The sequence below is a fragment of the Eubalaena glacialis genome, chromosome 6 (assembly GCF_028564815.1).
Source record: "Eubalaena glacialis isolate mEubGla1 chromosome 6, mEubGla1.1.hap2.+ XY, whole genome shotgun sequence".
Lineage (NCBI taxonomy): Eukaryota > Metazoa > Chordata > Mammalia > Artiodactyla > Balaenidae > Eubalaena > Eubalaena glacialis.
Genome location: NC_083721.1, coordinates 141,220,830 through 141,233,094, shown reverse-complemented (window position 1 = coordinate 141,233,094; position 12,265 = coordinate 141,220,830). Strand labels below are relative to the sequence as shown.

At 40.7% G+C, this 12,265-nt stretch overlaps 1 protein-coding gene across 1 annotated transcript in view; it reads left to right on the top strand.

Annotated features, from left to right (window-relative positions):
* COL6A6 (collagen type VI alpha 6 chain) overlaps window positions 1–12,265 on the top strand; it is a 160,291-nt gene that overhangs the window by 104,920 nt on the left and 43,106 nt on the right. The window contains exons 24-25 of the mRNA XM_061194691.1: window positions 7,326–7,388; window positions 11,488–11,550. Of these exons, the coding sequence (XP_061050674.1) occupies window positions 7,326–7,388; window positions 11,488–11,550 (126 nt within the window). The remainder of the gene's footprint in view (window positions 1–7,325; window positions 7,389–11,487; window positions 11,551–12,265) is intronic.

Here is a 12,265-nt window from a genome sequence, read left to right as displayed (position 1 = left end):
TCAGTGGTTCTCAACTAACCACACATGAGAATCTCTCAGGACGACTGTAAAACACGCTACCACCTGGAACCCTCTCCAGACCACTTAAATCTTAATTCTCTCCAGGTGTTTCTAATATACACACCCAGCATTGGGAATGAACTGTCCAATATCAGCACTTCTCTACCTTCAAAGTGCATAATAATCACATAGAGAACTTGTTAAAATGCACATTCTGGGGACTTCCCTGGTGGCGCAGTGGTTAAGAATCCGCCTGCCAATGCAGGGGACATGGGTTTGAGCCCTGGTCTGGGAAGATCCCATATGCTGCGGAGCAACTAAGCCCATGTGCCGCAACTACTGAGCCTGCGCTCTAGAGCCCACGGGCCACAACTACTGAAGCCCACGCACCTAGGGGCCGTGCTCTGCAACAAGGGAAGCCACCACAACGAAAAGCCCACACAGCACAATGAAGACCCAACATGGCCATAAATAAATAAATAAAAACTTTTTTTTAAAATGCAGATTCTGATTGAGTAGTTGTGGGATGGGGCTTGAGATGCTACACTTCCATCAAGCTCCTAGGTGATGCTGATGCTGCCGGTCCCCAGACCACACTCTGAGTAGCAAGTCCCTATACATGATCTGGTCCTTGACTACCCGCTATCATAGAATATACTTATTTGCTTAGCTGTGTGTCTTCCCTTCTAGACTGTAAGCTCTGTGAGGGCTAGGACTTTGTCCCGGAGCCCAGAATAAGAGTGCTTCCACACACATTTGTATAATGAATTAATCAGTAAATGAATGAATGAGTCTCAGTTGGGACTTGTGCTCTGGGCTAACATGAAGATAAAGGGAATCCATTACTTTGTGTCCATTAGTTAAACTGGGCAGTGGTCCAATGTTTAAGTGGATATGTTCATCATCAAAATTTTTTAGAAGCTATTTGCATGAACTTGTATCTCATGACACAATATTTTAAAGCATATTAATTCCTGCTCATATTGATATTTGTTCCTAATTTTGATGAATGTGCCCCTTCAAAAAGCATGAAAACTTTAAAATTTCATGTAGGACTAAACTGATGAAATGTAGCTATTTTGGATTCACATCCTTGAATCATTGCTGGCACCACAAATCGGGATTTAAAAAAAAAAAAAAAAGTAAGTGCCAAAGGAAACATATATGTGTGATTATCTCATCTGTTTATATGAAATATTGAGATGTAAAAGGTTTGAAATCCAAAGAACTTGGTAATTCCCTTGCTCTAGAATCCAAAATTGTATCCAAGTAGCTATTACTCAAATAAGGTATTCCACTTGCCCTGTAGCATACTTCTATGAGAGGGTCCCCTTTAATCTCACCTTGGCAGGAATGGTCATAGTCATAAATCATCCAGCCTCTTGGCATCACCAGAGTTAGTCAAACGGCACCACTTCCCTGTAGCCTAGCTCTTCCGTTTAACTGGCTGGAAAGTGTGTTTCTTTCTTTGGTTGCTTTTCTGGAAATACCCTTGTCAAAACAGTGAAAGTGCCATTTCAAAGATGTATAGAATTTTCTGTGCTCAGGAGGTGATGAATTAGATCTCAAAATTGTTGATTTCAAAGGAAAACCATGGGAGACAAACACAATCAGATAGACAAGAGAGTATTATTCTTTATTGGCTCTATAAATTCACTGACATAGGCTTCATAATGTTTTACAGCACAAGGACCAGCCTCTCAAATGGAATTACATGGGTGTTTTCTAACTACAGGCTTTAAAGTGTTTCTTAGGATGTACATTTAGAAAAAGGGATGTGATTTCTGTTGACAGTGTTCTGAAGACTTATTAATTTATGCACTGTTGGGGAATTCTGCTTAGATCAAACGTGCTAATCCAGCCAAGTATATAGCTATGAGATAAAAGAAGTACAGTCCATGGTACAATGAGAAAGAAGAAAGAACTTTGAAAGGAATGGCATATACTTTTGTACCTTCCTTTGTTCCCTTCTTGTTTGGTTTACCTTCAAGTCCTACACTAATATAACCAATGCCTAGAAAAGAAATGGAAAATCAGATGTAAAATACTAATTCCAGTTACAGCTGGAATTATTCTTTAAATACTTAGAAATATCATATGAAATATCAAGCGTCATATGAAATATCAAGGAAGGTTGAAATTATTCAGTGAAAATTTGGGATACAAAGTATAATTTCTGTTGTTATTTTTCTAAAGCATAACATAGTAGTCAAGGGCACAGAGTCTGGAGCCAGCCTGCCTGGGTTAGATTGCCAGGTTTGTATCTTCCTAGCCGTGTGGCCTTGGGCAAATTATTTAACCTCTCTGTGCCTCAGTTTTCCCTGCTGTAAACTGAGAATAATAATAATAGCTACCACATTGAATTGTTGCAAAAATTAAATGGTTTAATATATATAAGAGCTTAGAACAGTGCCTGCAATATAATACGCATCATATAAATGTTTTTCCTACTATATTGCATCAACATTACCTAAGTTAACAGGCTCATTTTATGCCCAAAGCATGCTAATGCCAATCTAAGGAAGGCCATAATAATAGTAACACTATAACAATATATAATCTATATTGCAGTCATTGAATTTCATCATTCTGCATAATCCAGATTGGATGATCCATCAACCATTTCTTTTACTCACTTGACAAACATGTACTGAGCACTTCCTGTGTGTCAGGCCCTGTAGTAAAATAAAAGGGTGAATGAAACATAGACCCTAGCCTCAAGTGCTCCCAGACTCATAAAGGAAACTCATGCAAACAAATAATTGAGATGTGATGTACTGAATGTTAAAATAGAATTATACCCAAGGTAGAGTGGTGGGAGAATGGATAGAGTTAAAGGAGGAAGAGAGTGGCTTAGCTTTTGCAGGATAAGGAGGTGTTTTCCAGGTGACCAAGGGAGAGGCAGGCACAGGAAAGGAACCAGGTTGTCTAAAAAGAGATCAAGGTGAGTTTGGGAAACCATAAATGGTTCAATGTGGATTGAGTGTAAGGTGCATGAAAAAGGATCAGAAGTTGAGGTTGGGGGCCATCTCCTACACTAGCACCATCCAGGTCAGCATCTTCTCAGGTGTCTTGGGGTTTGCTCTTGCATTAGCCCACCCCTTGCTGGTCTCTTGATTTTTATTTCTCAGACTTAGCTCATATCTGACTCTTACAGAAGCTGAGCACTTAATCTCCTTGAGTTGTTCCATCCCAGCATGATATTTGCTGGTTGTGAGTGTAGAAAAGATTTTACCCCCATAAAACTAATGAGACAGATTCCTTTTAAGTATGGGAAGAACCCACACCTCTTGCCCCTGCCCTGCCATATCCCATCCAAAGTCAAAGTGTTCTTGGCAGTGCCCCAGCCATTTATCCAAAACTCCTAGTACAATCCCTTGTGATAAGATGCTACCTGAGGTCATTTTTAAAATATTTACACCTCCTCTAAACACCTCCTTTCTATCCTCATTTAAGCAGTTGTGATTGCCAAGGACTCTTGTGTCAGAGTCTCAATGTGAACATGATCCCCAGCCCAAGTCCCCATGTTGGAGGTTAGATCTGGCCCCAGCCTCCTGCATCAAGCTTGGAGATTCATATTTTTAAAACTCCAGTCACAGCTGGTGCATGGATGGTAAGAGCTTTGGAATCCTGTCCCAGACATGGGCCTAAGAACAACAGACAGAGTGGCTGGAAGTTCAGTCTTTAGAGTCAGAATCAGGTTGCGTTCCCATCTCATCCTCTTATTAACTGAGTGATTTGTGGTTAAATGCTTTGAGAATCTGTTTTTGACTGGTAAAATGGTATTAAGAATATGTATCTGAACTACCAAATGTAAAATAGATAGCTAGTGGGAAGCAGCCACATGGCTCAGGGCTTTTTGTCCACCTAGAGGGGTGGGATAGGGAGGGTGGGAGGGAGACGCAAGAGGGAGGAGAAACAGGTATAAATGTATATGTATAGCTGATTCACTTTGTTATACAGCAGAAACTAACACACCATTGTGAAGCAGTTATACTCCAATAAAGATGTTAAAAAAAAAAAAAAGAATATGTATCTCATTGTGTTGTTGTAAGGATTGAAGAAGCGTATATATAAATATATACCTCTTAGTACAGTGCCTTCCACAAAATAAATGCTCAATAAAAGGCTGCCATTACAACAAAACCAATGGAGATTTGGCTAACGCTCTTTCCCTTTAGATGCCCTGACCTCCTCTTTATACTCCACAGCTGCTCTTGTTCTCAGATCCAGGCAAATTTTTGACTCTTGATATCTTAGGGGTGGCAGGGAATTTTCCTTCTTTCCTTTATAAACATAGTCCCTTTTACAACCAGCTGTATTTGAGTAGGTAATACATCTGGGTAACAATTCACTGAAGTTTAAGCCCCATTCAAGCAGTCACAAACCCTGGTTTGGTACTTTGTGTGATTCTGCACAGGAAACAGGATCAGGTTTTCTGATGTTCCAATTACAAGACTGTCCATTTCCATCCATCCATCCAAGAAATCTTTTATTTTGAAGGACTTTCAAACAGGATAATCTCTCATTGTGCTTGTGTGTGCTTGTGGGGACTATACATGAAGTAATCTCTGAGAAATCTCCTTCATCTCATAGAGCTCATTATGTTTGAAGGAAGCACAAAAAGTGAGCTCTTAAGCAAGATTTCCAATATACCCCTTATTGTCGAGGACAATTAAAATCTCTCTACTTCAGAAGTACATTTCATGTACATGTGAAGTACATGAAAATTTCATATGGAAAACCAACAAGTTAAACACACTATTTCACCCCTCTTGGGGACCATTCCTGGATAGGTGGATAGATAGATAGAGAAATGGATGGGTGGATTGATTGGTTCTACATACAATACTAAGTTCCAGAGATATGAAGTCAATAAGATGTGCCCCTTCTTTCAAGGAGTGTACAGGCTGGCATCTAGTGGATGAGAGAAATAAATGAACAACTACCTACAGAGTAGAGGAATCTGTGGGACAATTATGTGGCCCAATTCAGCCAGGGAGTTCAGGTCTTCTTCTTGAAACAGTGATGCTAAAAGTAAGATTTTCAAGAAAGGGAGACTGTACCTCTCCCTAGATGGGAAAATGGAACAGCTAAGGGAACATCTTGCATAAGTTAAGTGTGGAGACATAAGACAATGGGAAGAATTTGGGGACTTCAGATGGTTTGATGAGCATGACCATAGAGTGATTGATGACTGCAGAGGCATGCAATACCCACATTTTGAGGGATTTTACATATCAATAAAGACCTTCAATTTTATTCTGAAATCTACTCAGAATTCAGAATTTCAGACAAAGCGATAACATCATCAGGCTGACATTTTAAATCAAAAGGGAAAAAGAAAGGAGAATGGATTAGAGTGAGGCCAGGCTACATTCAGGGAAGCCTGGAATTTAGGCAAGAATGCAAGAAGGGCCTGAACGTAGGTGATGGCCATGGGAATGGAAGAGAGATGGATATAGAAAGGGGATAGAACCTGTAGGACTTGTAGCTGATTGATTTTGAGAGACGAGCTAGAGGGAGGGGTCTAGGATGATTGTTAGGTTTCTGGATTGGGTTTCAAGAGAAGTAAAGGGTGGCACCATTCCTTATGAAAAGAATAGGACTGAGCATGACTGGTGGCAAATATGATTTTCTTTGGTAATCAGTTCCTATGAAATACCCAATAGGCATTTTAATAGATGATTCTGCTGTTCAGTTGAGTGGTTTGGACCAGAGTCATATATTTAGGAATCATTTTGTGGAAGTGGTATGTGAAAATATATGGGGTGTCACTCAGAAAGAGGGGATGAAGTGAGAAAATAAGGTTAGAGGAGCCCTGGGGTACATGGAGATTTAAGAGGCAAATAGAAGACAGAGAATCTTCAAAGTTTACTGAGAAGAGACCAGAAAGGGGCCAGGAAGACCATGGTAACTTAGTGTTACAGAAGTTAATGGAAACGTTTCAAAGAATACATGATCAAATTCAAATAAGGTAAGAACAGAAAAAAGTCAACTGGACTGAACACGCAGGTCATGGGAACTCCATGCAGTGATGGAAGTAAAAGTTAGAAGGGAAAGGGTTAAGAGCTTTGGAGGATGAAGAAATTGAGACTTCTTTTTTAAGATGAAGAAGAGGGGAAAATGGAAGGTTGTGGGAAGATCATTATTATCTTTCCTAGTAACTAATTCATTGTTCAACAATCTTTCCTATTAGGAAATTTTTTATGTCCAACTTATTACATCTTTAATTCTTTAAAAGATGAAAAGGTTAATGTTAATTTTTTTCTCATAAAATTAATTTACTAACTATCATGCTTATTACACAGATTTGGCTTATTTATTTTTAAATTATAGTAACCATGGCAAAAAAATGTGAAAATGATTTCAATTCACTGGTGTTTGGACTATTTACAAGTACCTGTAAACAGTTTAACCAAAAGAGATTTCTGTTGCCATATGTTCAGATATCCCAAAGGAAAAATCCGATCCCAAGTGTCAATAGCATAGAAAGGCAGTTGGGCTGCCTCTGAATTGGAATTTTTTAATGTTCAGCTCTAAAGCTGTTCCAAGGAAGCATGCTTTCTAGAATATTAGAGAGACTTCTATTATATCAAATAGACTTTCCATACTGATGCACGGTATATTTATCCATTTGTTTAAATTTTGTTATTATGTTCTTCAGTAAAATCTTAAAGCTTTCTTTATGTAGGTCTTTTATCTTTCTTGTTAAATTTATTCTGAGTATTTTACAGTTTTTTTCTCATATTGATAAATGGAAATTTATTTACATTTACTTTCCTAACTTTTCTAGGAAAGAGAAAATGATGTCAGAATATTTATCTTGTACCACCTGAACATATCTTATGAGTGCTAATTATTTTTAGTAAAGTTTCTTGAGTTTTCTATTGTATTAATCATATTATTTGCAAATAAAGATAAGCTAACCTTAACAACAACAACAACATGCTTTTTCAAAATGAGGAACCAGGAATAATATAGTTCAAGGCAAACGTCATCTGAAATGCCTTCTTCAAATTTCAGACATTTTAGCAACATCTGCTATAACAGCAAAACAGTGAGAAACTAAAATCTCTTTGGAAGAGAAGACTCACAGGGAAACACAATCATTTAGTCAACATCTGGCCTGAATTACTTTATTAATTTTCTTTTATTTACTAGTCTTCATTTGACAGCTGTGATACTTTTTTCCAGAGCAGGCGTCCATAAAGCCATAGCTCTTTTCTCATCTGTGGTTCATTTTCCTCTTAGAAGAGACACAAAATGTTTCAAGGAAACCTGCTTTACGTTCAGCTATATTTGCAATCCTTGTTTTGTTTCAGGGGCTTCCAGGACCAGCAGGAGAGGCAGGGAGTCAAGGCCGTGTGGGAAGCCAAGGAAATAAAGTAAGTCACATTCTTTTATACACACCAAAGCTGAGGTTTTCTCCTCAAGGGAAGTGTGTCTGGTTATATTAGCCAGAGCCCTTTCAACACAAAAGAGAAGATATCTCATTGCCCCTATACCCTGGCTTGGTTCTTAGAGAGCCAGCAACATCTAAGGACATGGGTGTGGACCCAGATGAAGTCAGGGAATCCAGCTCAGCATCATCTCACAAGGGGCTACACCCAATCTGAGCTGAGAATCTCAGGGAAGGGGGACTGTTCTAGGGCAGGCCTTCCTTTCTTCCCCCCCACTTCCACCCTTCCTTCTCTTCTTTTATTCTTCCTTTATTTCTTTCCTCCATTAATACAAACTCTCGCTGAATACCTTTAAAGACAAAGACACTACACTGTCATTCAGCTGGACTAAAGTCAGCTCCAGGAGAGCAGAGATCTTTGTCTGTTTTGCTCACCGATGTATCCCTAGAGCTTCGAACAGTACCTGACATGTCATAAGTGCTTAGAAAATATTTGTTTCATGAAAGAATTTCTGGGTTGTGTAATGATAAATATGACATAGAATCAACCCCACAGAATTGAGAATAGTTTCAAGACAAGAATCTATGACATAAAACACTAGTCAGGGATAGTGGACTGAAATGGAGGTTTAAACATAGTGTTAATAGAAGTATTTCTGGGCTGGGAAAAGAGGCATCATAAGGATATAGACTTTGAGTAGACTTTGGAAGGTAAGAAGTTATTTGGCAAGCAGAGGGGGCATGAGGAATTTAGGTTGAAGAAATAATGTGAAGGAAAGCACAGGATTGGAAAAAACCCATGAGCTGGTATTTGGGGGATGAAAAATGATCCTGTTTGGGGGACCATAAAGAACAAGAAAGTCTGTGGTGACTGACTTGACTAGGTAGCCAGCACAGTGTTATTTACAATTTGTGATTGGCGTGTACAAGCGCAGCCAGACTTTGGAAGGTTTTAAATAGGCAACTCAATGGGGGAATATTTTGAAGGCTAAGAGATTAGAAGCTAGGAGGCAGGTTGGTGTCCTCTCACAGTCTCCAAGACAAGTAGTGATTGGATGACTTAACAGGGTGAGGACAGGAGGGACCCATGATGACTCTGTAGGGCTCTCCCAAGAGGGAACTGAGGCAGAGAGAAGAGGGCTGGATGACTCTGGGCTTCCAGCATGAGCAGGAACCCCATCACAGAAGTGGGAAAGTCAGAGTGAGGAATAAGAGTGAGGAAAAATGCTTGGTTTGGGGAATAGAGGAGAGGGTCTAGGACTGGTTGGAGATGGAGGTTTCAGAATCATTTGGAGTTTAAAAGGACTCTTGGTGATGACCATTTGTAAGAAGAGTAAGTGGAGGATGGGAAAGAAGCAGAAAAGTACACTGGATGCTGAGAAGGAGAGTCCTAGAAAGGGAGGTCAGGAGTCTCAGCTGGCACCGAGCAGGTAAGAAAGAGAGGACTGGAGAAGCCACCACATCTGGTGGCTAAATGAGCCAAAGAATAGATTCCAAAATGTAGCAATTGACTGGCTGCAGAGGACTGAACAATGTGTTCATGAGGAGGAAATGGATGCTGGGCTGTAAACTACTCTTTGGAGAAACTAGGCTTTGGGGGTGAGGTGGGACATTAACTGCTAGTACTGGCAAGGTCTAGAACAGATTGAAGCAGGCTATTTATTCATTTTCAATGCTAGAAGAGGCTGTAGTTTACTTTTATAAACAGAGAAAAGAAAAACAGAGAGAAAAGAGGAAGTTGAAGATGTGAGAAAATGTAGATAATTAATGGAGAAATTTCTTGAGGGCATAAGAAGAGGGGCGAGCATTGGAATGGAGAACTGCTAAGAAGGGCAGACATGATGGAGCCAGCAGTCGAGTGTTACAAAGACAGCTGATTGCAGGATGAAATACGACCCATGGATGACAAGGATAATCAGCTCCAAAAGGAAGGGATTACTAGAGCATGTGGCATAGCAATAATGGTCTGGAAAGTTTGGAACAGATACATTGCTGCCTTCTTGCCCTGGAGAGGGCTGCAGGGGAAGTGGTGTCACTGGTAAGAACACAGTTTATCTTACAGTGAGGATGTGTGTGTACAGACATCATGGGTGTATAGGGAAGGTTTGCATGTGAAATGAAGGCGCTCCATGGGGTGTGTTGGAAGGGACCAAGACAGGGATGGCGGGACCCTAGAGGGGGATGTAGCTGAGCGTGTAGAAAGAAGTGTGGAAGGAGATAGACAGGAGCAGGGTAGTTGTGCCAAAGAATATCATTATTAATAAGAGGGACTTTTGAATGGGAGGGGCAAGAATTTGGAGGGTAAGTGCCCTCAAAGCAAACCCAAACCCTTTGGGCAGCCCCAAGGTAGACCAAGTCTTTTACACTCATAATTAACTGAGATGAGCCCCAGGCACTTACTCCTGCCTTACTCCATTAAGCTCAAGTTCCCAGGGAGGCAAGCAACCCAGCAATTAATACTGAGCTCAACACCTGGCTGTAACCAATAATAAAGTGTTTGACCCTGGACAAGCCTCATGGCTTCCCTTGTCTTCCTACCTTAAAGCAGATGTTCTCAAATTTCAGTGTGCATAAGAATCCACTGAGAAGCTTATTATAAAGGCATATCCTTGGGCTCCACCACCAGAGACTGATACCGATGGGGTCCTGGTATTTCCTTTTGCCCGTGGACCCCAGGTAATTGGGAGGCAGGTGGCCCCCAGAGCACACTGTGTGGGACACCGCCCTGAAAGAAAGGCTTCAGGGCAGGTGATCTTCTGCCTCCCTTCCATGGAACCCTATTCTCTTCCCACCGCCCACCCCCCGGGGTCAGTCAATGCTGGTGGACATTTGTTCATTTGGACTCCGCACATGTACTGTGTTGTCATTCTGTCCTTAACAATGAGTAAACCACTCCCACTCCTTCAGCATGGGCTGGGCACCCTTCCACACTCTTTCTCCCAGAGAGAGCTTTGTGGAAAGGGCAGGGGGAATAACTAGACAGTGGAGAAACTTAGCCAAGCCTCCCTCAGCCAGATGGTCAATGTTACCATCAATAGTGCCAGCCATGTTGATAGGATATAATCTTGATACAATGTGATAAAAAGGGCAATTCACCTCTGTGGCCTTTTCTCCGCAAACTCATAAAACACAGCATGATCATGAGCACATCAGGCAAACTCCAACTGAGGGACATTCTACAAAGTAACCGATCAATACTTCTCAAAACTGTCAAGGTCATCAGAAACCAGAAAACCAGATAAACTGTCCCAGTCTAGAGGAGCCTACAGAGACATGGGGTCCTGGAACAGGAAAAGGAGATTAAGTGGTAAAAGCTAAGGAAATCTGAATAAAATATGGGCTTTAGTTAATGAGTTAATATCCATGTATTTGTTGTGAAAAATGTTCCTACTAATGTAACTAATGTGATATTAACAATAGAGGCGGCTAAATGAGGAATGTATAAGAACTCTCTGTACTGTCTTCACAACATTTTGTACATTTAAAATCTAAACTTTAAGAGCTTTTTTTTTTTTAAGAAGAGGAGTTAACCTTCTTTTGTAAACCTATGTTAACTTTCCCAAGTAGCTGGATTTCCTCACCGTAATACTGAGATTGGTTTATAACCCACCGTAGGTGTTCTATTAGTCAGAAGTCAGAAACTATTGCCAGGGATGTCGTGCTACCTTGGCTATCTTGATTAAAAGTAGATTAATAGGCCTCTGTTTCTGCAGCAGCCAGAAGATTTGCATGGATCATCATGGAAAACTGTTTTGTTAATTTTTTAAGACAGTACAGAGCCTCCTCTTTGACTCATGGTAAGACATTTCCAAGGGTGCGGCTCATAGCACTGAGCTGCTAAGATGGCAACTTGCACTAAACAATACGTCAGACTTGCTGGGGCTTCATTTATCAATGGAGGAGACTTCGCTCACCAACAACAGCAGTTCCTCTTGTATTGCTTACAGACACAGTCCTGGCCACAAACTCATTGTCACTGTGATACACATGGATGCAGTTGAAAATTCTTGTCTTAGTGCCATCATTTCTAATTTCCTTTACAAAAGCAACCTAATAAGGACACATTTCATTGTTCTGTTTGACAGGGAGAACCTGGCGATGTGGGAGAAAAGGGAGCCATTGGCCTTCGGGGTCCTCGAGGCTTGCCGGTTTGCGTTTTATTCCTACTTTTGATCTGGCTCTTGGAATCCTTTTAGTTCAATAGATATTAGGTGTGGTTCTCTGAAGAGCGTGTTGAAGATAACATCCCAATCTAGCTGTAGAGCTTTCTAGTGATTGAGATTTCATCCTCATCTTGACCAGCTTTTCCAAGGTAGCAACTTCCCAGGTACCAAGCATCCTGGCTGGGATGCTCTTGAAGCCAAATGATAAAATGGACAAAACTTGTGTTTAACAACCCCATAACCTTTCTTGCATTCTTTCCTCTCATCCAAACCCGTTCATGGGAAACTGAGCCCACCCTTCCCCCAGTGCTCGGGGCTTCTCACTAAGACCTCTACAAGGATCCAACAGTAGCCAGTGCCCAGACATTTAGGAGATCTTACTTTTATCCAGAAAACTGAAAATGGTTTAGAGCTAAGGTATTAAAATACAAATGTTATCCAGGAGAGATAACACTTCTACCTCCTTTTTTAAGATTATTATACACCTGAAATTTTCTCATTTAATCCTCATAACATAATGAGACAAGTGAGATTAAGGGACAGTGCATTGTCTGTGCCTGTTACTGAGAGTTTCCTTTGGTGCCACTATGTCAGTGGGCTGCCCCAGAGGGAGAATCCTGCTGCCTAATTTTTCCTAATCAAACCAAAAAACTGGTTGTCTAGTTCTCTTGTGAATAAGCCTGCCTCTGTCTGCAGTAGG